At 37.0% G+C, this 25764-nt stretch overlaps 1 protein-coding gene across 7 annotated transcripts in view; it reads right to left on the reverse strand.

Moving 5' to 3' along the window:
* Positions 1-25764, reverse strand: part of RFX3 (regulatory factor X3) — a 343496-nt gene that overhangs the window by 268535 nt on the left and 49197 nt on the right. For 4 of the 7 annotated variants that reach the window (XM_042243408.2, XM_060409418.1, XM_060409417.1 and 1 more), the window contains one exon: positions 12510-12583. The exons of the other annotated variants lie outside the window; for them this stretch is intronic. In XM_042243408.2, the coding sequence (XP_042099342.1) occupies positions 12510-12540 (31 nt within the window). In that variant the 5' untranslated portion in view covers positions 12541-12583. The remainder of the gene's footprint in view (positions 1-12509; positions 12584-25764) is intronic. 7 annotated transcript variants of the gene reach the window in all.

A 25764-nucleotide genomic window follows, 5' to 3' on the forward strand; every position in this document is an offset into this window, starting at 1 on the left:
ATTTCCTCATCATAAGACTCAGCAATCTTTCTCCTACTCATTTACCCAAGTGAAACAAAAACATATGCTTATATGAATACTTGTACCAAATGTATATAATAGCTTTATTTATGACAGCCAAATCCAGAAACACTCCAAAGATCCATCAACTATTATACAAAAAAAACAAATTGTGGCACAGCCATACAATGAATAGGAACAAACTACATGATACACGTACAGGTACAGCAGGTACAAAAACTGTACACTGTATGATTCCATTCTAGAAAAGGCAAGACAACAATGACACTGAGCAGAGATGTGGCTGCCAGAAGCCCAAGAAGGAAGTAAAGGATTGATTTTAAAGGGTCATAAACAAGCTTGCTGGGGTGATGAAAATGTTCTTGTTGGGTGATAGTGGGGGAATTATATGTAAAATATGGCTCAATAAAACCAATTAAAAATAAAAGCACTCAAAAATATGCTGAAGACATACATTAGTGAGAATGTCTGGTAACTTACCTATTCAAGAAATAATGGCAATTTGTTTGATTTGAATATGTAAAACTCCAAATGCTAAAAAAAAACCCAAACGGTTATCAGTGGAAAAGTCAGCCACTCTAGCATCCCTATGATTTCTATGCCTTTTATCACTTCATTTTATATTTGCAAAGAAACTATACTAGTATATGAGGACCGGCTTACTCATTAAAACATCTATTCTAAAGGATACTTTAATAAAATAGAAAACTAATAACATGTAAGTTATTTTTTCCCAGAATCTTACCCTTATAAATCAGAGTATCAGTGGTCTGAAAGTATCTTAGTATCTCAACTTCTAACATCCTGCCAATCCTTGTCTTAAACTTTATCTCCTGGCATGTGCATTATAAACCAATACTTACTAATGCATCAATCTGAGTACATTACAAGTCACATTAAAATATTCCTAAAGAGTAACTACAAAGAAAAACCTAATATTCCTGTATTGCCAGAGCTTATAGTACACCTGAAAAGAGAAGGCATACATACAGGACACTTTTATTAACAATGAGCTCAACTGGTGGCTCAGAGGTTAAAGCATCTGCCTGCAATGCAGGAGACCTGGGTTCAGTCCCTGGGTCAGGAAGATCCCCTGGAGAAGGAAATGGTATATATGCCAAATATATATATGTATATATATAAGGACTGGAAGACTGCTAGGGTAAGAAAGAAAGCAAAAGTGGACTTTTATTTGAGATATAAGGGACCTGATCATTTTTGAACATGGATATGAAAAAGATGAACATGAGAATGACATAGATGTGACTACGTGAACAACAATTTCAACGGAGACTTACCTAAATTGGAAGATTAGAAAGAAGTACAAGGTAAGCTGGAAAGACAGGATTTATTTATCCAAGCAACATTTATTGAGTACCTATTATATATCAGGCATAGTACAGAAATGGAGCAGTTTGGGGAGAAATTCTAGTCTTCAGATTTTGGTCTTTTTTACTCTGTAGCCAATGAAAGTAGAGAGTTCTTTAGAGCTCATGGCAATTTCACATATGTTATCTCAACCAATCTTCACAAAAAATGATTTTGTAGAATGAGGAAACAGACTTGGAAGGCATATGTTTATGCTTAAAGTACTACAGCAACAGAGGAGAGAAAAAGACCCAGACCTTTCTACACCTACCTGAGTGCTCCTCTGTTGCTCCATTCTCCATACTATTATGTTCTTTTTTCTCAAGAAAACAATAAATCATTTAAAAAAAAAAACAGCGTGATGTGATAAAAGTAGTATTTTAGTCAAATACATATGGTAGTGATGCATGGGTTGAATTAGAATGCACAGAACCTGGTAGCAAAGAGATCTGGTACTCTAATAATCCAGGAATAAGTGGAAGCCACAGGAATGAAAGTCAGTATCTGTAAGACTACACAAAGATTCAACTAGGTATCTTATTTGAAATGCCAAGAGACTAAAAAATAAGCAGAAGACTAGTAGAGCCACCTACAAAACTGAAATGTCATAACAGATCTGTTTTGTTGAGGAAATCATCTACTGTGGTCAAATTATTTCCCAAACACAAAGATAAACACATTATACAAATCTCTACTACTAAAGCCAGAATAATGCAGGGTTTACTGCACTTGGATCCTTTATTTACAGATATTTGTAATTTATATTCTAAACAGTCCAAACCCTCCAAAAATCCCCACAGGTATCTACAGTCACAAAGCCCAGTAAGAGTTATATGCCCACTTTCTGGAAACTTTTAAAATAGTTGATACACCTAAAACTAAAGAACAAATAAGTATCTGTTTAATTAACTATCACTGAGTCAAGGCTTTCTTCCAGGAGACCAGAGTTATTTACCAGTAATAAGTAAATTCCTATCCAAAGCACGCAACTGAGAAAGTATTTTAAAATCTATAAAAAGATCAAATCTATCTCACCTCTTGGTTGGAAATTATTTCTCAGGGCAGGGCTATATGTGTAACCTCTCCCAAGATTCTAAAAAAATCCCATTCTTTATATTAGTTTACTGACAAAGGCATCGGACTGGTAGCTCCTTAATAGCTATAACTTGAGATCCAACAGATAAGCTAGTTCTTAAAAGGGGATAACTGGCGTGCTGACTCCCTGGGTTGCAAAGAATTGGACATGACTTAGAGACTGAACAACAGAGAGCTGGGGCCAAATAAAATCCTATGCAACCCAGACTGGAAAGAACAGAGGTCAATATTGCACTTTTGCAATGGCCAGTAGAGGCTGCCAATGTACAAAGACCTATAGGGCTCCCCTCCACCTCGCAAACATACAAGGTGTTGCCACCAAAACAAAACGCACTTCCCATGGCATGGTATGAAGCCCATTCTGGGCTCCTCAAAGAATATTATTCAACAGCAATCACCAAGTATCTTTTCAACCATAGCTTCTGGGCATGTGTTGAACAAACAAAGGAACTGCAGGGTATTTTGAGTACTTTTGAAAGATGATCACACTTAGCCACTCTGGTCAAAAGAAATCACGACGTGTTACACAATTATCTTTCCAGAAGTGATCCTTCAGATTTTAGAAACATGTGAAAATGAGTATTTTCACTGAAAAAAACAGTTTGCTTTATGGTCTTAAAATTCTTGTTTGAATAGATGTATTATTTGACTTCTTCAAATAAAGGGAACAGGTTAGAGCTGAAGGAATTTTCAGTTACTGAATACAGAGTCATAATTTGATCTATAATTTGTAAGTATCAATCTTAAATTACCAATCCTAACATGCTTAAAAGGAACTTCCTCACATTCAGCAGTCAGGGGAGATTCTGTCCGTCTGTGCCCCTCACGCAGAGCCAAGAACACAGACACTCAAATATACCAAGTGGCAATCAATTCTTAAAATTCATTTCATGAATCTGCTCGAAAATTTTAAGAATTATGTATCTGGCCCTTTTTGAGTTCCACAACACTGCTATTTCTTGTAGAGAGGAGCTCTGCTGTCAATCACAGCTCCCTTTTGCCACGCAAATATGTGCTGCAGCTTTCACTTGTCACTCCTATTATATGTAACGTAGGCAGCTTAGCACTAAATCAATTTAAGGAACTGCAGAAGTTAAATACATACATTATGATGATGATGACAGAAAAGGCAATGAATGTCTTGCAGCTCCATTTGCTTTCTTTGTTAAGAAAGAAAAAGCTAATTATCTGCAGCTGTCAACCATGAAGACCTAGACCTATTTAAGTCAACATTAGCCTTGGACAACTGAAAACATTTCTCATATTTTTGCCCAATTGTTTTCTTTTTCCGAAAAAACATATCTCATTATGAAATATTAAACATACTGAAGGACAATGTAAAAACAGTTGCAAAATGTAAGACTAAGCATTTGTATCCCTTTTCAAAACCAATTCATTTTAATACTGGTAATATCCATTCTCTAATTAGTGTAGTCAAAATTTAGAAAGATACCAACCCTCTCACATAAATCCATATTTAAAAAATTCAACTGAAACCCCACAGACTAGTGGTTGCAATGAAATTATGTTAAGATGATCAAAGGATAAATTTTAGCCATTTATTTAATGAAGAGAAAGAAAAACTCATTCCAAAGTTAAAATGCTGATACGTAACAGAAAATTCACACTGAATTACCACCTTCTATGTAGTATCATGTAGTCTTTTATCTATCAATCTTACATTTTTCAATCTAGTTCCATTAAAATCTAAAACTGAATAGCTAATTAGTTTGTATATTTCTTATCCAGAAAATATCAAACAAGAATGAAAAGAATACTCTTAATAAGTTTTAAAAAAAATCACTATATAACGTATGGAATAGTATACAAAGGCCATTATTCTTGATTATGAACATGAACATTCTCCACATTTGCTCTTACCGAGTTTTCAGTGATAAAACATTATTCTTTTATTTCTTGTGAAGAGCTCTTCTCACAAGAATACACTTAACAGTATTTTAAAATTCCATATTAAAACACTATTCAAAAAAATAAAAAAATAAAACACTATGCATTTAGCTTTCTAGAGAATTAAACCTATGTACCCCTTAATATAAGCAAAATCAACATAGATGAATTGAAATTCAATCACGTAAGAAAAAAATCTAACAAATAGCCTTACAAAATTAGTTTTACAAATAATAGCTTCACGTTTAATTCCCTAAACCAGCCTTAAAGAGAAGTCTTTTCTAACTACATCTAACCCACCACTTCTCCTTTCCATCTAAAGGAATCACTATTGTATTTTCAGGAGACAAAGGAGAAAAGGTCAAGAATCTTTAATGGCATAAAAAGCAAAGTCATCTCAGATCCAAAGACTCATATGTGGAAATGGCTAAGCTACAGACACAGACATTGCCTGTGCGATAGGTAAAGAAATAGTACAGTTAAGGACCAAACAAACATGAAGTACAATTTCTACTGTCCCTTAACTAGCAATTGACAGGATCAAAATTCCATTGTAACTTTGCCAACAAAGCCCAGGTCCTTTTCATAACACAATACTATCCCCAAGCAGAATTCTTCTCTAACTCTACATTTAAAAAAATCTGTATCTAGATGTATAGAACAGACTTTTAGACTCTGTGGGAGAGGGAGAGGGTGGGATGATTTGGGAGAATGGCATTGGAACATGTATACTATCAAGTAAGAAATGAATCGCCAGTCTATGTTCGATATAGGATACAAGATGCTTGGGGCTGGTGCATGAGGATGATCCAGAGAGATGATATGGGGTGGGATGCGGGAGGGGGGTTCAGGATTGGGAACTCATGTACACCCGTGGCTGATTCATGTCAATGTATGGCAAAACCAATACAGTATTGTAAAGCAAAATAAAGTAAAAATAAAAATTAAAAAAAAATAAAAAATCTGTATCTATCAAGATTGAGCAGTGGTTGCCATCCTGTACAATTGATGATGCTGGTGAGAGTGTTATCCAAATGCACAAAGCAGAAATGAAAAAATATGATTGGGAAACAATCCTCTGTCTTAAAATGAGGAGGATAAGATAGGTGACCCTCCAGGGTCCTTTTAGCACTAACATTCTATTATTCTTCGGATTATTTATCTTGCTAAGACATTTGGGAACAGATAAGAAGCCTCTGGCTATTTCTTTCTCACTTTCTGACATCTGTTCAAGGTAACATAATTCCCAGCTGATTATTTTATAGAAACCTAAAAATAGCATCTACAACTAATATAATTCTCACAACTCTGTTAGAGGGATTATTATCATATACAGGTGAGAGAAACTAGGTTCAAGATTTTGGTAACTCGGCACAAATCAACAAACTACTAAATAACAAAGTAATTCCAAAGGCAGGTCTGCCCTACTCACAACTCAGGACACTTCCCATCAGGTACTAGAGGCCACCATAATAACAGGGTCTATTTGTACATCACCAGAACTTTGTTACATGCTCGTCTTTTGGTTCTCAAAACAGCCCTGTAATGAAACAAGGCAGGTAATAGTCGTATTCCGGCCTTATTTTACAAAGGAGAAAACTGAGACTCAGAAAAATTCAAACCACTTGCTGAAGGATCCATCAGAGTAATGTCAAAGTCTTAAACACAGGCTTCCTGACTCCAAGTTCAGTGTTTCTTTTGTCATTGTAATTTTTATTGTCAATTACAAATTGGCTTTAACATATCTTTAAAACATTTTTATGCCTACACTGTGTAACCTGGTCTCTCCAATTCTGAAGCGTACTCAATGGAATTGAGCCCATGAAGGCATCATGTTTACACTTACATGTGACGTAACTTACATTTCCAATACAGAATTTATTTTCCAAAGATATCTGCCTATGACTGTCAAAAAGATTTCCACTCAGATTTTGAATGATCAAGAACAAGTTTCTGCACATTAGAAAAATCCTACCTTAATCCCACCAGAAAAAGAAAAAAAAAAAAAAAAGATGCCTAATTTGGGAGTTTGTTAAATTATAAATCAGACTTCTCCTTGCTCATATCCACTTAATAGGACAGTCAGTAGTACTGCCTTCTTGTCATTAATTCCTCAAAATCTTTCTACCCAAATGCACTGACACTACCGAAGGCTAGAATGATCTCATTTAGTAAAGCAGCTTCTTGCCCTTTCATTAGGCCCTATCTAAATTATGGGATAAAGACATAAGGCCTTGTACTCGTGACTGGTTCATGATAAAGGGCACTAGCTGGTCCTGTGGCCTGATGAAGTCTGGGGCCATAGAAGGTTCTTTTTTGGACTTTATCATTCCAAGAGCAGGCAATTCATTTTGAGCCAGAAAAATAAAATATAATCTTGGGCCATCTGGTTCTGTAACACTCTATATTTGTTTAGAAAGGTCACTGTTGTCAAGTTATTGAATGTTATCTCTGGAATTGACAGGAAGAGAGAAGTTTCTGAAAGCAGGCCAGGAATATTAAAGCACCGTATATTAAGGTGTAAAGTAGTGTTTAAAAGCTTGGGCTTTGATGCTAAACAGACACAGTTCAAATCCTAGCTCCACTACCTACTAGTGAAGTGGCTTTGGGCAAGGCAGCAGTTTTCATAATTCATTTTACCCATTTATAAAACTTAGATAGTAACATTCTAGAGGAATATTTGTAATAACAACATTACCTAACACTTATACATCACTTAGGCCTTATAAAAACAGATTGTAGAGCCCCTATAGTTACCATTCAAAACTTATTCAGCAATTATTATCTGTTAACTTTCATTCTCCTTTTACTCTAGTTCGGTATGAAACTAAAGTTCCATTGCTTTTATTAAATCTTTCTCCAGACAACAAAGTGGAATTTAAATGGAGACTTACAATTTACGCTGTGCACATAAAATACATGAATTTAGAGCCTATCTTTAACAAAATTTCCAGTCCATCTTAAGCATTTAAGCAACGGCCACTCCTTTTTTAAATCAGATTTATACCAGCCATTACTTTGTAAGTAGAATGACAGAGTTACTGTGTCACTCAAGAACGAATACTAAGCAGTATCAAATCTGCATCTGAACTTCAGTGTGTCCAGTACAGCTGTTTTACTGAACAACTGTTTCAGTATCTGATGTTGTTATACGTTAGTTATTTTCTTTGTATTAGGTAGTTTTCTGTCCATGTTTCATAGCGGTACTATCACCCAACTATTGCAGTAACAAGAAAATCCAGAGTTGATACAGACAGATAGGTTATTTATGCCCTTCTCCTTTGGGAGATTAGCAATGTGGCTAAAAACATACAAATAATTAAAACATATATTTAGAAAAGCAGCTCAATCAAAACTCCATCCAGAATGTAGCCAAACAGCACTCTTTTCAGTTCAGCAGGCCAGATTTCAGACTGACTTACATAATACCTTTTGTAGCTCACATCACATGCACAGATGCTCAGTCATGTCCGACTCTTTGCAACTCCATGGACTGTAGCCCACTAGGTTCCTCTGTCAATGGAATTTTCCAGGCGAGAATACTGGAGTGGGTTACCATTTCCTACTCCAGGGGATCTAACCCATGTCTCTTGTATCACCTGCATTGGCAAGCAGATTCTTTACCACTGGCGCCACCTGGGAAGTCTTGTATCTCAATGATGGGCAACTATTTCACCTGCACTTTGGTAGGAACAGCCATCATGATGTGTTGAACTGTATTATCCCCACACTGTCTAACTGCTTTCTCCCAAATCAAAGTATGCCCTATAAACTGCAGCAAGAGTTATAGTCTAGGCTAGGAAGCAACGTTTCTATCTTTTCTACTTCAACTATCAGCTGCTATGCAGTTTCCTGCCTGGTGTCAATGAGAATAGGTCCATCTCCTCCATGGGCTGTTGGGTGGGTTCTCTGCTTTCTCCACATTGACCTAAGAGGTCTAGGAGTCATCAAAAACAAATCTCAAACTTCAGGTTCCAGTCAAGACTATTCATAGACTAACAAACAGAAGTCTAATATTCAAGTACTGAATTAAGGGCTACAAAGGTAAGGATCACAAAAATTGATAAGCTTACACAGAAAAATATCACAATATATGAGAAACTCTTGACCAGCCTTCATTTACCCAGCTTGCTAACTGAACCCACACTCTCCATTTCCTCTCCCTCTAAAGGGACAGATGCCCACAGGGTGCTGAAAACTCACAGGATGTGGCCTACTCTCTGGTCCACCCCTTACAGCCCTGCTCCCCCATGCTGAGTGTCTCTTCTCCCCAAATCATCAGTATTTGCTGATTAGGGGAGTTTTATTGTTCCTGTAATTAATTTAATTACCTATTAGACAAATAGTAAAAGCAAAAACAAAAGCTAAAGTATCTTTAAAAACTTCTTCAAAAGCTTTGATAGCCTTAATAGAGGCAAGTCACTATGTAACACTCATGTTGAAATAGACCAAAGATAAGAGAAATATAAAAAACTGATGAAAATTGTAAAATATAGAACCATGGCTCTCAAACTTTAGCTTGGAGGCCTTATAAAAACAGATTGTAGACCCCCACGCTCTTAGTTTCTGATTCAGTGAGTCTGGGGTGAAAACAAAAATTTGCATGCTAAGAAAGACCCATGTGATGTTGATGCTGTTCGTCTGGAAACCACACTTTGAAAACTATTGCTTTTCAATTCTCTAAAATTTTAATCTACATTACAGAAACAAAGTATAAACTGAAAATTATTTGCTATAAATGTAATAGATTTAAGAAAGACGCATTGTTCCAGCCAGCACACCCATTCAAAGGAAAGGCCTTGGCCCTAACCCAAAGACATTTATGTTTTGAGTTAAGATGTTAGTGGAACGTATACATCGTCATCTTTCATGAGCTGTACTGACTTTTCCAATTAATGGACAAACTATGAGAAACAAACTCATCAGAAGAGACCCCCTGTCAGATACAAGTGATAAAAGTATTACCAGAGTCTAAAAATCCCTTCCCAGGTGGCTTAGTGGTAAAGAATCTGCCCGCCAAGCAGAAGATGCAGGTTCAATCCCTGGGGCGGGAAGATCCTCTGGAGTAGGACATGGCAAGCCACTCCAGTATGCTTGCTTGGGAAATCCTACAGACAGTGGAGCCTGGTGGGATACAGTCCATTGGGCTGTAAAAAGTCAGACATGATTTACTGACTAAACAACAACAAAAATCCCTTCATCTTCACTATTTGTAAAAGGAAAATTCTAATGTGTAGAATTGGTTAAAAAATTTGCTAAAAACACAAGCTTACAGTATCAGTGAAGCCTTTAAAATAAAAATTTATGTATCATTATCTAAACTCACTTATGAGATTTCTGCATTGGAGGATTAGAAATATACGTTGTCAGCCAAGTGGCAGAGTCCAGCCTTGAACAGAGATCCGTCCTCATATTCAAAGTGGCTTTTCCTTCAACCTTACAACATGGCAGTATGATCTTTGGAAAAGTTCAAGACAAATTAGAAACATTTGGCTCCCAATCAATCTACATGTTTGTAAAATAGAAAATGCCGAAATTCATTCAGCTATTTAAAACTAGATGAACTACAAGCATTATATCTGCTGTTTTGAATAAGACTGTAAGCACACCCAAAGACATACTTACTATTAAATGGCTAGTTTATTCAATATAGGGCATTGTAAGAGAGCTGGTCTACCCACACTGAAGCAAAGTTTTTGGCAACACAACCCTGTTTAGGGAAGAAATCTGTGGAGAACAGATGACAGAAAAATTCACAGACGGATGCATTAGGGTAAGTGAAATGGAGAACACCATGTTCAGAGAGCATCAAAGAAGCAGCCTAGGTATACGCTGAAGTAATGCATCTGAAGATGTGGCATTTATGGACTGCTTGGAAACAAGATAAGCGATTCAGTGACAGAAATCACCATTATGATCATACAAGCTTACCGTTTTAGAAATTAGAGGTACAGACAAAAGCATTTTATCTTTGCCTTAGAAGATGTGTAATGTAGTATCATATGAATTGCAAAAGAGGACCATAGTTGATAAAGAATGAAGGAATTCAAATGGCCAGCTTTACACACTCAATGTAATATGTTTAGAACACTAGCCCCAATTAGTATTATAGTATTTGAAGTCAGGAAACAGTTTGTGAAGATTTGCAATAACTATTCTGTTTCTTTAGAAAGTGATTCAGAAGTAAATAAAGGCCTAATATCATGTTAGCAGTAAGCTATAGACCTAGAAATGGTTAGGGTGGTCACTATGAGACAAAACCAAGCCAAAAACATAAAATAACAAGTGTTGGTGAGGATGCAGAGACACTAGAACCCTTGTGTACTGTTGGTGGAAATGTAAAATGGTGCAGTTGTTATGAAAAACTATATGGAAGTTACTCAAAAAATTAAAAATAGAATTATCAAATGATCCAGTAATCCTACCTCTGGGTATATATACAAAAGAACTAAAAATAAGATCTTAAAGAGATATTTATACACCCATCTTCTCTACAGCATTATTCACAATAGCCAAGAAGTGGAAGCAGCCTAAATGCCCATTAATAAATAAATGGATAGCATGGTTTGGGAGTTTTGGATTAGTAGATGCAAATTATTATATATAAAATGAATAAACAAGGTCCTACTATATAGCACAGGGAACTATATTCAATATCCTGTAATAAACAACATTGGAAAGGAATGTGAAAAAGAATAGATACATGTGTAAACTGAATTACTTTGCTGTGCAGCAGAAACTAACACAGTATAAGTCAAATATACCTCAATTTAAAAAACCACTGAAGAGAAAACTATTACTTCAATAAAATAAATTTTAAAAAATAAATGCATAAATAGTATACACATAAAAGCATACCTGGGAGCTATTGCAGGTTTGGTTCCAGACCACCACAATAAACTGAATATCGCCAACAAAGTGAGTCATGAGATTTTTTTGGTTTTCCAATGCATATAAAAGCTACATTGACACTATACTATAGTCTATTATATGTGCAACACTACTGTGTCTAAGAAATGCATACATCTCAATTAAAAGATACTTTATTGCTAAAAAAATATTAACCATCTGAGCCTTTAGTGGGTCATAACTTTTTGCAATAGGAATATCAAGTCACCATGGTGGTGGTTTAGTCGCTAAGTCGTGTCCAACTCTTGTGACCCTATGGACTGTAGCCCGCCAGGCTCCTCTGTCCATGGGATTTTCCAGGCAAGGATACTGGAGTGGATTGCCATTGCCTTCTCCATGGGATCTTCCTGACCCAGGAATCTAACCCAGGTCTCCTGCATTGCAAGCAGATTCTTTACCGACTGAGCTACGAGGGAAGCCCAAAAATAATCATGAAAAAGCTTGAAATATTGGGAGAATTATCAAAATGTGACACAAAGACAAGAAATGAACAAATACTGTTGGAAAAAATGGCACCAACAGATTTGTTTGAGGCAGGGTTGTCATAAACCTTCAATTTGCTTAAAAAAAAAAGTGTACTATCTGAGGCGCACAATCAAATGAAGTGCAATAAAATGAGGTATGCCTGTACAATGGAACATTATTTAGACTTTAAAGAGAAGGCAGTCCTGTCATATTCTACAACACCTTGATGTCACTACAGTATGTGAAATAAGACAGTCACAAAATCTCAAATACTGAATGATCCTATGTATATGAGATATTTAAAACAGTAAAATTCTTAGAAAGTGGAATTGTCATTACCAGAGGCTAAAGGGGAAGGAAGAAAGGAGAATTATTCTTCAAGGGTATAAAGTTTCAGTTCTGCAAGCTGAAGAAGTTCTAGAGGTCTGTTGTACAACAATGCACATACAGTTAATGTACTGTACTTGAAAATGGTTAGTCTGGTTAGAGAAAAGCCACAGAAATAAAAACATCTTGAAAACTCTGATAAGTTCACAGAAAAAGTACTGAAAGATTCACTCTAACTTGCTTATGAAATAAAATAATTTAACAAGAGTAAATTCAATATTAATCATTATAATCTCAGTAACACCAATTTCTATAAAATTCTAGGAACCTATGATTTAAATTTATTACTTCTAATGGAAAGAGATATGGCATATCAGAATTACTTAGAGGACTTTTAAAATATTTCTTACTCTCACCCAGAGAGATGCTCCCAGTAGAGTGAGCCATCAATACTGAGGCAACTGTGCTATATTCTTCAACTGTGCTGGGACTGAAAACAGATTGAGAATTATGTTTTTATTTAAATGATAGCTTAAATCAGTAATAAAAATATTCAATTTAATCACTTTTCCTATAATAAGAAAATTACATGTAGTGTTTGATATAATTAAACTTTCTTCACACTATTAAGCTAAATGTGTTATATTTTCTGAATGCATATGGAAGACATTGTAAATGTGGCTGCTTGAACAATGAACAATCTTTGTTATGAAATCGCATACTCATTTGGGCTGGGCACTGATGGAGAACAGAATCAACAATATATGGAAAACGCAGGCAGAAATACCTCTCAAGACTTCTGAAATATTGTGTCCAGAATATTACTCTTTTTTGACAGCCCTTTCCTATGTGCATTTATCTCAAGATGCCTTTTTGCCATGATCTCCTCTTTTCCCCAAAGCACTTTTCTCACTGTTTCTTTTCCATATTTAGAGGAAGGTGAAGAACTAAATTTTCTACACCCAAACTTTCAGAAAAAAAAATAAAGAGTATCTCTCATTTCCATACATTGCTTTTTCATTTCCAAGCAAACAAAGCTACATTTTAAGAACCCAGGGTTAACTGAATCTTTAAACACTAACTTCACGTCAGTGCATTTTTCTTATACCATATTTCTAAAGCCTATAGATAAGTATCCGATAGTACTGTAAAATTAAGCACTGACCTATATTCTCTATGGTAACATTTTCTTAAAGATTATATAAATATGTTATTACATGGAAATTACACAAAAAAGATCTTCATGACCCAGACGATCACGATGGTGTGATCACTCACCTACAGTCAAAATCCTGGAATGCTAAGTTAAGTGGGCCTTAGGAAGCATCACTACAAACAGCTAGTAGAGGTGATGGAACTCTACTTGAGCTATTTCACATCCTAAAAGATGATGCTGTGAAAGTGCTGCACTCAATATGCCAGCAAATTTGGAAAATTCAGCAGTGGCCACAGGACTGGAAACGGCCAGTTTTCACTCCAATCTCAAGGAAAGGCAATGCCAAAGAATGCTCAAACTACCACACAACTGCACACATCTCACATGCTAGCAAAGTAATGCTCAAAATTCTCCAAGCCAGGCTTCAACAGTACATGAACCCTGAACTTCCAGATGTTCAAGCTGGATTTAGTAAAGGCAGAGGAACCAGAGATCAAATTGCCATCATCCACCGGATCATAGAAAAAGCAAGAGAGTTCCAGAAAAACATCTACTTCTGCTTTATTGACTATGTGAAAACCTTTGACTGTGTGGATCCCAACAAACTGTGGACAATTCTTCAAAAGATGGGAATACCAGACCACCTTACCTTCCTCTTGAGAAATCTGTATGCAGGTCAAGAAGTAACAGTTAGAACTGGACATGGAACAACAGACTGGTTCGAGATCAGGAAAGGAGTACACCAAGGCTATATATTGTCATCCTGCTTATTTGACTTATATGCAGAGTACATAATGAGAAATGTTGGACTGGATGAAACACAAGCTGGAATTAAGATTGCCAGGAGAAATATCTATAACCTCAGATATGCAGATGACACCACATTCCTGGCAGAACGTGAAAAAGAACTAAAGAGCCTCTTGATGAAAGTGAAAGAGGAGAGTGAAAAAGTTGGCTTAAAACTCAACATTCAGAAAACTAAGATCATAGCACCTGGTCCCATTACTTCATGGCAAACGGATGGGGAAACAATGGAAACAGTGACACACTTTATTTTGGGGGGCTCGAAAATCACTACAGATGGTGACTGCAGCCATGAAATTAAAAGACGCTTGCTCCTTGGAAGAAAAGTTATGACCAACCTAAGCATATTAAAAATCAGAGATGTTACTTTGCCAACAAAGGTCCATCTAGTCAAAGCTATGGTTTTTCCAGTAGTCATATATGGATGTGAGAGTTGGACTAAAAAGAAAGCTGAGCACCACAGAATTGATGCTTTTGAACTGTGGTGTGGAAGACTCTTGAAAGTCCCTTGGACGGCAAGGAGATCCAACCAGTCCATCCTAAAGGAAATCAGTCCTGAATATTCATTGGAAGGACTCATGCTGAAGTTGAAACTCCTATACTTTGGCCACCTGATATGAACATCTGACTCACTGGAAAAGACCCTGATGCTGCGAAAGATTGAAGGTGGGAGAAGGGGATGACAGAGGATGAGATGGTTGGATGATATCACCGACACAATGGACAGGAGCTTGAGTAAACTCTTGGAGTTGGTGAGAGACAGGGAGGCCTGGCATGCTGCAGCCCATGGGGTCGTGGAGAGTCGGACACGACTGAGCAACTGACCTGAGTTTGGATTAACACTAAAATTTTAATAATAATTTAAAACTTGCCTCCAATATGCCTCTGTTTCCTTGCCTTTCTTTTTATTATTATTGTAAAACTACTTCTCTGTTATGTTATAATCTCATCAATTTACTATTGCTCTGTATTTCTTCACGTTTACTGTCCAGTATGCTTTTGTTTCAACCTGAAATATTCCCCATAATGTTTCCTGTAGGGCAGTTTGCTAGCGACAAACTCAGTTTTTGCTTATTTGTAAATGTCTTAATTTCTCCATCATTGAAACAGATTTTAGCAAGATACAGAATTTCTGATTAACAGTCTTTCTTTCCCTTCAACACTCTGAAAATGTCTTTTAGTGTCCATGGTTTCTGATAAGTCAGCTATCAATATTTTTCTTTTATTGCTTTTAAGATTTCTCCGTCTTTCACTTTCATAAATTTGACTATGACGTCTAAATTAGATTTTGATGTCTATGATTTGTCTATATTTGAGTTTATTCTACTTGGAGTATACTGTTTCTTTAATGCATAAATTAATATTTTTCCAGCAAGATTGTGATGTTTTCTGTCATTATTTCTTTTAATATACTTTTCTTCCCACTCTTCTCCTTCTAAGACTCCCATTATGTGTATGTTGATACATCTGCAATGTCCCATACGTCTCCTGAAGTTGTCTTCACTTTCATTTCCTTTCTACTCCTCATACTGGATAATCTCTATCGAGCTACATTCAAGTTGACTAATACTTTCTTCTACCTACTCATATCAGTTATTTGAGCCCCTTTAGTAAATTTTTCATTTTTGTTATCATACTTTTAAACTTCAAAATTTCTATATGGTTCTTTTAAACTAATTTCTATGCTTGTTCATATTCTCTTTGGTAAGATAACAACTTCACATTTTTCTTTAGTTCTATACACATGGCTTCATTGAGTTTCTTAGATATATTTACAATAGCTGACTTAAAGCCTTTGTCTTTCAAGTCCAAATCTAGACTCCCACAGGGGTACTTTTCTGTTGGGTAGTTTTTCACTTTTTACCATGTATGTAGCACACTTTTCTGTTTCTTCAAGATTTCATAATTTTTGTGTTGAAAGCTAGCCATTTTAAATAACACATTTTAACAATTCTGTTATCAGAATCTTCCACAGTGCCCCACTAAAACTTTTTAATCACTAGCTCTGTTCTTTTTCTCGGTGCTGCTTATTTGTTTAGTACTTTCATGAACTAATTATATATCCCCTGTATTATGTGGCTACTGAGTTAGAATCAATATAGTGAAAATGAGTATACTACCCAAAGCAATTTACAAATTCAATGCAATCCCTGTCAAGCTACCAGCCACATTTTTCACAGAACTAGAACAAATAATTTCAAGATTTGTATGGAAATACAAAAAACCTCGAATAGCCAAAGCAATCTTGAGAAAGAAGAATGGAACGGGAGGAATCAACTTGCCTGACTTCAGGCTCTACTACAAAGCCACAGTCATCAAGACAGTATGGTACTGGCACAAAGACAGACATATAGATCAATGGAACAAAATAGAAAGCCCAGAGATAAATCCACACACATATGGACACCTTATCTTTGACAAAGGAGGCAAGAATATACAATGGAGTAAGACAATCTCTTTAACAAGTGGTGCTGGGAAAACTGGTCAACCACTTGTAAAAGAATGAAACTAGATCACTTTCTAACACCGTACACAAAAATAAACTCAAAATGGATTAAAGATCTAAATGTAAGATCAGAAACTATAAAACTCCTAGAGGAGAATATAGGCAAAACACTCTCAGACATAAATCACAGCAGGATCCTCTATGATCCACCTCCCAGAATTCTGGAAATAAAAGCAAAAATAAACAAAAGGGATCTAATTAAAATTAAAAGCTTCTGCACAACAAAGGAAAATATAAGCAAGGTGAAAAGACAGCCTTCGGAATGGGAGAAAATAATAGCAAATGAAGCAACTGACAAACAACTAATCTCAAAAATATACAAGCAACTTATGCAGCTCAACTCCAGAAAATAAACGACCCAATCAAAAAATGGGCCAAAGAACTAAATAGACATTTCTCCCAAGAAGACATACGGATGGCTAACAAACACATGAAAAGATGCTCAACATCACTCATCATTAGAGAAATGCAAATCAAAACCACAATGAGGTACCACTTCACACCAGTCAGAATGGCTGCGATCCAAAAATCTGCAAGCAATAAATGCTGGAGAGGGTGTGGAGAAAAGGGAACCCTCCTACACTGTTGGTGGGAATGCAAACTAGTACAGCCACTATGGAGAACAGTGTGGAGATTCCTTACAAAATTGCAAATAGAACTGCCTTATGACCCAGCAATCCCACTGCTGGGCATACACACTGAGGAAACCAGAATGGAAAGAGACACATGTACCCCAATGTTCATCGCAGCACTGTTTATAATAGCCAGGACATGGAAACAACCTAGATGTCCATCAGCAGATGAATGGATAAGAAAGCTGTGGTACATATACACAATGGAGTATTACTCAGCCGTTAAAAAGAATTCATTTGAATCAGTTCTGATGAGATGGATGAAACTGGAGCCAATTATACAGAGTGAAGTAAGCCAGAAAGAAAAACACCAATACAGTATACTAACACATATATATGGAATTTAGGAAGATGGCAATGACGACCCTGTATGCAAGACAGGAAAAAAGACACAGATGTGTATAACGGACTTTTGGACTCAGAGGGAGAGGGAGAGGGTGGGATGATTTGGGAGAATGGGAATTCTAACATGCATCCTATCATGTAAGAATTGAATCGCCAGTCCATGTGTGACGTAGGGTGCAGCATGCTTGGGGCTGGTGCATGGGGATGACCCAGAGAGATGTTGTGGGGAGGGAGGTGGGAGGGGGGGGGGTCATGTTTGGGAACGCATGTAAGAATTAAAGATTTTAAAATTAAAAAAAAAAGAAAAAAAAAAGAATCAAATAGCAAAAAAAAAATAATAATAATAATAAGACACATTACTTTGCCAACAAAGGTCCGTCTAGTCAAGGCTATGGTTTTTCCAGTAGTCATGTATGGATGTGAGAGTTGGATATGAGAGTTGGACAGTGAAGAAAGCTGAGTGCCAAAGAATTTATGCTTTTGAACTGTGGTGTTGGAGAAGACTCTTGAGAGTCCTTTGGACTGCAAGGAGATCCAACTAGTCCATCCTAAAGGAGATCAGTCCTGGGTGTTCACTGGAAGGACTGATGCTGCAGCTGACACTCCAATACTTTGGCCACCTCATGCAAAGAGTTGACTCACTGGAAAAGACCCTAATGCTGGGAAGGATTGGGGGCAGGAGAAGGGGATGACAGAGGATGAGATGGCTGGATGGCATCACCGACTCGATGGACATGGGTTTGGGTAGACTCCGGGAGTTGGTGATGGACAGGGAGGCCTGCTGCTGCTGCTGCTGCTGCTGCTGCTAAGTCGCTTCAGTCGTGTCCGACTCTGTGCGACCCCATAGACGGCAGCCCACCAGGCTCCCCCATCCCTGGGATTCTCCAGGCAAGAACACTGGAGTGGGTTGCCATTTCCGTGCTGTAATTCATGGGGTCCCAAAGAGTCGGACACGACTGAGCGACTGAACTGGACCGGAGTTATTTCAGGTTTTTATTTTTAAGCCTGGCTTCCTGGATCAGTATAATTTAGTGATCAACCAATGATTGGTCAGAAGATTTTTTTAATTGCCTGTGTTTCTTCCACCCTTTGCCAAAGAAACATCTGTGAGAAGTCACACCTTTTAACTTCAGGTAGCTTTTAAGATGGCCATAGCTTTCACTTCCTTCTTGCACAGAGCCTCAAAATCAGCCAGAGGTGGATCTTCTCCTTTCCCAGGTCTTTCCTGGGCATATGCAAAGCCTTGCACATCCTATAGCCTTTTAGGTATCTTAGAAGTACTTGGAGCATTTCAAATTTCCCTAGGGTTGGCTAATCCTCAAGGATTTCCTTTTAAGTTCCTGGCCAGGCTCTTGTTTGCCCCACCAGAAATCACAGCCTTAAATGGTGGAGATGTTGCCAAGAGAGGCTACTGTTTCAGCAAAGTCCAAAGCGTAGGCCTTTTTCCCCTCCAGCTGAGCTGAGCTCTGAGTCAACTCAACAGCCAGTCTCTCTCTGAGAGTTGGGTCTTCCCAGGGAGCTGCAAGTTCCGGCAAAACATTAACTGTGCTCTAGATATGGTGCTTTTCATGGGCCTCCAGGAGTGGTCAGATCTCTCCACTGTCTACAATGTTACCAGCTTTTGCTATACCACAAGCTGGGGAAGGAGGGAAAATGGGAGTGGACAGAAATCAGACGCCACTGCCATTGTCCATTGTTCAGTAGTTTTCTCTCGGACAGACAACTTTTAGTTCATCCTCTGGCTCTGATCAACAGCCATAATTCTGAAATGGCTGATTTTAGTTGTGTAGCCCATGTTTTTGTTGTGTTTATACAGAGAGGGAGTACATTGAGGCCTTCATTCCAGCAATCTAGATGCCAATCAAGCTCTATAATATTATAAATTTTCATGTATTTTTTAAAAACAGAAAGCATGTTAACAACAAAATTGTTTTTAAAATTATACTTATAAGCATTTAGATCACGAGTTCTCATCTCTAGTAGAAACTTATAAAACATTTTGCAATGTTTTTATTTTTATAATTTTTAAATTATAATTGTAGAATAAAATATGCAATATTTATAGTTAAATAGGAAGAAACTGATCTGTGAGAGAAAAAGATAAACTACATAAGTAGTCTCTCACAGTAATATATCTTTCCTGTTAAGTAATATCGGAATGATCAGAAATAAAGGTGAGTCCATGTCATAGTTTTACTCTCAAACCTAAAGACCTCCCACATCTTTTTGGACAAGTTCAAGAGCGGAAGAAAGACTCTTCTATCTAATTCTTAACTGGCAAACCTAGGCCAAATCCAATTCAACTTGATAGGGATAAAAAGAGCCACAGAAGACAGAGTGTGAAACTCAACAAAGAAGAATCTGACATCTGAACCGAGGAAGCAACCCTAGCTCCTGAGACTTCTCTGAAGAGACTCATCAGAGAAATAGGGTTCACCTCAGTTTTATCCAACTATCCTGCCAAATCTATGCATTTAAGAGCTTCTGGAGAGGAAAGTTACTCATTATTGTCATCTTTTCAATACTCCTGGATATTAGCAAACCACAAAAAGACCAAAAGTGTCAAAACGGGCCAAGAATGGGAGACATCTTTGAGCAAGATTCTTATTTTCAAGTACACCTCAAGCTTCTCAGGCTTTTCTACTGTTGTGCAACAAGCCACTCCAAAACTCACAAAACAATTTTTATTTGCTCATAATTGTGCAACCTAGGTGAACTTGCTGCTCAAAAAGAAAAAAAACAAAAACACCTATTTTATTTGCTCATAATTCTGCAAACTACGCTAGGCTCAGCTAGGCAGTTCGTCTGCTCATCCTGCTGATGGTCACTCACACAATTGCTTTGAGCTGGAAGACAGGAACTGGGCTTAACTAGAATACTAGGATTATGGTGGCTGGGCTTCTGTCTCTACATAATTCCACAGCCTCTGATCCTCCTTCCGTTTCCTCCCTGGCTCGCTCACTCGCTCTCTCTCTCTCTCACTCTCTCTCGCTCTCTCTCTCTCTCTCTCTCTCTCTCCATGTGGCCTTGGTTCAACATGATTCCTCTAGGAAGGTAGCCAGATTTCTGACATAATGGTTTAGGTCTCCCAAAAACATAAAAGTAACCTAGTTTTATTAAGGCTTATGCTCAGACTTCAAACAGCTCTAACTCTGCTGCATTCTGTTTGTTAAGTAAAGAAAGTGAAAGTGAAAGTCTCTCAGCCTTGTCTGACTCTTTGCAACCCCAGGGACTATATAGTTCCTGAAATTTTCCAGGCCAGAATACTTGAGTGGGTAGCCGTTCCCTTCTCCAGGGGATCTTCCCAATCCAGGGATCGAACCCAGGTCTCCCACATTGTAGGCAGATTCTTTACCAGCTGAGCCACAGGTAAGGCCTAGTTTAAAATGAAAGAAAAAAGAGTTCACAAGGGTGTGAATACCCCAGATATGGTTTATTGTAACCACCATTAACATAATAGACTATTAAAACATTAAAGTCAATGTTCAGATGACTAGAATGGGAGCAACCACAAGAAATATAAATGAATAGTTAAATGAAGACTTGGCAATTATAGTCAAATTTTATTCTGTTCCTTTCCATTCTGAAGGTCAATCTAAGTTCTGTGAGAATCTTAATTATAGGTGGAAGGAAATGAACCTGAAAACCACTTATAAGCCATATGACCTTGGACAAGTCTTTCATTCTCTGCCATCCTCAGCTCCTCAACTGTAAAATGTAAAATCATACAGGCCTTGCTTATGTTATAGGAAGATTGTACAGAGCAAATAAAACAAGAAATGAGAAAGAGCTCAGAAAACAAAAGTGCTATACAAATAAAAGGAAGCAATATTTATCTGACAGGATTCTAGGTATAGTAAATCTAGTTAGGCACCATTCTCTCTTAATAAAATTATAATAATCATACTTAATTACCCAATATGTTAAATTATAATACTATCACAGCAATATTACTGTATATAGTAATGGGCTAAAATTATTTATCATTAATATAAAGAACAAAAACACTAAAACTATGATTTATTGTTTTCTGATTAAATGTCAGGTGCTGCTAAATACTCCTAGTAAACTATAACTAATCCTTACAATAACTCAACGAAGTAGTTATCTCCTTTCTTCAAATAAATGAACTGAGTCAAGAAACTGACAACTCAGAGTAACTTGCCAACAGTCACACAGCTAGTACGTGGAAAATCCATTTTCAATGTTTAATGTATAATAGGCGCTTGATAGATGCTTCCCATCTAAAGAGAAATAAACAAACCCAGGACTATCTGGCTTTAAAGTAACTACAACAAACTCCATCAAAATATCTTTCTCACACACAATTCATTTTTATTTGCAGTTGAAACTGGAATTACAGCAAACATATCTAACTAATATAAGCAATTCACCACCTTTCTCATATGCAAAATGGTTTCCAATCAGTAAACTACCACCACTTTTTAAAATATCTAATCTTTAACCCATGTACTGAATCATGAGTTATAATGGTCTTATTATAATTTAGGAGTATCAATAGAAAAAAATAATACATTTACATTCTAAAATATTTCAAAAAGAACAAAACAAAAAGAGTAAAACAGCAAATATTTTTAAATGGCAAAATATGTAGAGTACAAATAAAAGTTTATGTCCCTCTATTATGAAGAAATCTTGAAATTTAAAAGAAGGAAGGAGGAGGAAAAGACGACACTGTCCTATAGGAAAGGGTACTAATGATATAAGTGGACAATCATCAAAAGAAATAAAGTGATTAATATACTTTTTTTAAAAATTGCCATTAGTTACCAGTTCAGTTCAGTTCAGTCGCTCAGTCGTGTCCGACTCTCTGCAACCCCATGAATCGCAGCACTCCAGGCCTTCCTGTCCATTACCATCTCCCGGAGTTGACTCAGATTCATGTCCATCGAGTCAGTGATGCCATCCAGCCATCTCATCCTCTGTTGTACCCTTCTCCTCCTGCCCTCAATCCCTCCCAGCATCACAGTCTTTTCCAGTGAGTCAACTCTTCGCATGAGGTGGCCAAAGTACTGGAGTTTCAGCTTTAGCATAATTCCCTCCAAAGAAATCCCAGGGCTAATCTCCTCAGAATGGATTGGTTTGATCGCCTTGCAGTCCAAGGGACGCTCAAGAGTCTTCTCTAACACCACAGTTCAAAAGCATCCATTCTTTGGCACTCAGCTTTTTTCAAATTCCAACTCTCACATCCATACATGACCACTGGAAAAACTATATCCTTGACGAGACGGACCTTTGTTGGCAAAGTAATGTCTCTGCTTTTCAATATGCTATCTAGGTTGGTCATAACTTACCTTCCAAGGAGTAAGCGTCTTTTAATTTCATGGCTGCAGTCACCATCTGCAGTGATTTTGGAGCCCAAAAAATAAAGTCTGACATTGTTTCCACTGTTTCCCCATCTATTTCCCATGAAGTGATGGGACCGGATGCCATGACCTTCGTTTTCTGAATGTTGAGCTTTAAGCCAACGTTTTCACTCTCCACTTTCACTTTCATCAAGAGGCTTTTTAGTTCCTCTTCACTTTCTGCCATAAAGGTGGTGTCATCTGCATATCTGAGGTTATTGATATTTCTCCCAGCAATCTTGATTCCAGCTTGTGTTTCTTCCAGTCCAGCATTTCTCATGATGTACTCTGTATAGAAGTTCAATGAGCAGGGTGATAATATACAGCCTTGACATAGTCCTTTTCCTATTTGGAACAAGCCTGTTGTTCCATGTCCAGTTCTAACTGTTGCTTCCTGACCTGCATACAAATTTCTCAAGAGGCAGGTCAGGTGGTCTGTATTCCCATCTCTTTCAGAATTTCCCACAAAGAAATGCAAATACAAGTGAGATTTTTTTTTCCAACTATCTAACTGGCATAAATACAAAAAAATTACAAAAATTGATCACACCTAGTAGCAGAAAGCATGGAAAGAAATGAAACATTAAAGTGTTACTATTCCAAGTATGAAACGGCATGATCCACCTAGAGAGCAAAACACTGAACTGTACACAGCATTCTACTCAAACAATTACATTCCTAAGAACTCATTTAAAGAAAATTATTGGATGAAGCACAAAGATGTATGTACAGTAATTAACCATAAACCCAAAATTCAGAATACAACCTAAGTGTCTAGCTAGAGAGCTGCTTAAGCAGATATGCCAAAAAGAATGCATACAATATTATTATCATGAAAAAAAATGAGTGTTAAAAGTTAAAACAGGACAACTTTTACGACAATATGCACATATTTCTGTGTTTATAAGGGAAAGGAAACATGCACTTGTGTGGCCAGAAGCATACCCTAGAATGCCATACAAACTCACTAGAGAAATTCTGAGATGTGACAGCAATCTTATGAGAAGATGGGTAGTAAGCTTTGAGGAGAATGATTTTTTTTTACTCCCTTTGTGTGTGTCTAGTCAATCAGTCGTGTCTGATTCTTTGCAACCCCATGGACTGTAGCCTGCCAGGCTCCTCTGTCCATGGGATTCTCCAGGCAAGAATATTGGAGCGGATTGCAATTCCCTTCTCCAGGGGATCTTCCTGAACCAGGGAGTGACCCCAGGTCTCCCACATTGCTGGCAAATTCTTTACCATCTGAGCCATCAGGGAAGCCTTTCTGTATTTTCTGAATGTTTTATATTAAGCATATATAACTTTTGAAATAAAATAATTTTCATTTAAAATAATGCCAACTGTCATAACCCTGAGGCTCTGTAAACTTTCAAATGCTATTACCTTTAATATAAAATATTGATTAAAAAGCAGTTAATATGGTCACTGAATGAAAATTTAGTTTTATTCCTCTTCCAAATGATAGCTTCAAATCATAAATCCTTCACAGCTGTTTCTTCTTACAAATCATTTAACATTTTTAATTTTGCTAAAGATTTCTCTTAAAAAATAAAAGCAAAGCAGAAATATTTAAGTGCTTCAAACTATACTTAGTATAAATGTGCTATGTCTATAAGAAATACTTTGCATATATAAGGGGTATACATTATTTTTTTAGACATAATGCTACTGCACACTTAACAGACTACAGAACAGTGTAAACACAACTTTTATACGCAAACTGATAAAAAAAACTTGTGTGACTCATTTTATTACAATGTTTGCTTTACTGCAATGCTCTGTAACTGAATATGCAATATTTCCCAGGCATGACTGTATTATTTAGAAACTACTATGCTGTACCAAGCACTGGATTATGCACTTCCTATATATTCTTTAATTTTCATAAGGATGCAAGGCAAAAGTTATTATCCTCATATTACATAGCCATACAGAGAAAGACAAGTATTGTGCAATGTCCTTTATGTGTGGAATGTAAAAAATAAAACTAGTAAATACAACAAAAAGAAACAGACTCACAGATATAGAGAACAAACTAGTGATTACCAGTGGGGAAAGGAAAGGAGGGTGGGACAAGATGGGGTAAGGGCATTGAAGGTACAAACTATTATGTATAAAATGAATAAGCTCCAAGGATATACTATACAACACAGCCAATAACCTTTAAAATAGTGAATCATAATGCTGTACACTTACTTATATAATATTGTACATCAACTATATCTCAATCAAAAAATTTAAAAGTAAAAAAGGTTAAAAACTGTTGATACATTAAATGTGTGAGTCTGAATGCTATGAGTCTAAACAAGTACCCTTATCTTGAATATGTGATAAACTTTTCAGTTCAGTTCAGTCGCTCAGTTGTGTCCCACTTTGCAACCCCATGGACTGCAGCACGCCAGGCCTCCCTGTCCATCACCAACTCCAGGAGTTTACTCAAGCTCATATCCATTGTGTCAGTGATACCATCCAACCATCTCATCCTCTGTCGTCCCGTTCTCCTCCCACCTTCAATCTTTCCCAGCATTAGGGTCTTTCAAATGAGTCAGTTCTCTGCATCAGGTGGCCAAAGTATTGGAGTTTCAGCTTCAGCATCAGTCCTTCCAATGAATATTCAGGACTGATTTCCTTTAGGATGGACTGGTTGGATCTCCTTGCAGTTCAAGGGACTCTCAAGAGTCTTCTCCAAAACCACAGTTCAAAAGCATCAATTCTTCAGTGCTCAGCTTTCTTTATAGCCCAACTCTCACATCCATACATGACCACTGGAAAACCCATAGCCTTGACTAGATGGACCTTTGTTGGCAAAGTAACATCTCTGCTTTTTAATATGCTGTCTAGGTTGGTCATACCTTTTCTTCC

This window comes from Ovis aries, chromosome 2 (assembly GCF_016772045.2).
Source record: "Ovis aries strain OAR_USU_Benz2616 breed Rambouillet chromosome 2, ARS-UI_Ramb_v3.0, whole genome shotgun sequence".
Taxonomy (NCBI): Eukaryota; Metazoa; Chordata; class Mammalia; order Artiodactyla; family Bovidae; genus Ovis; species Ovis aries.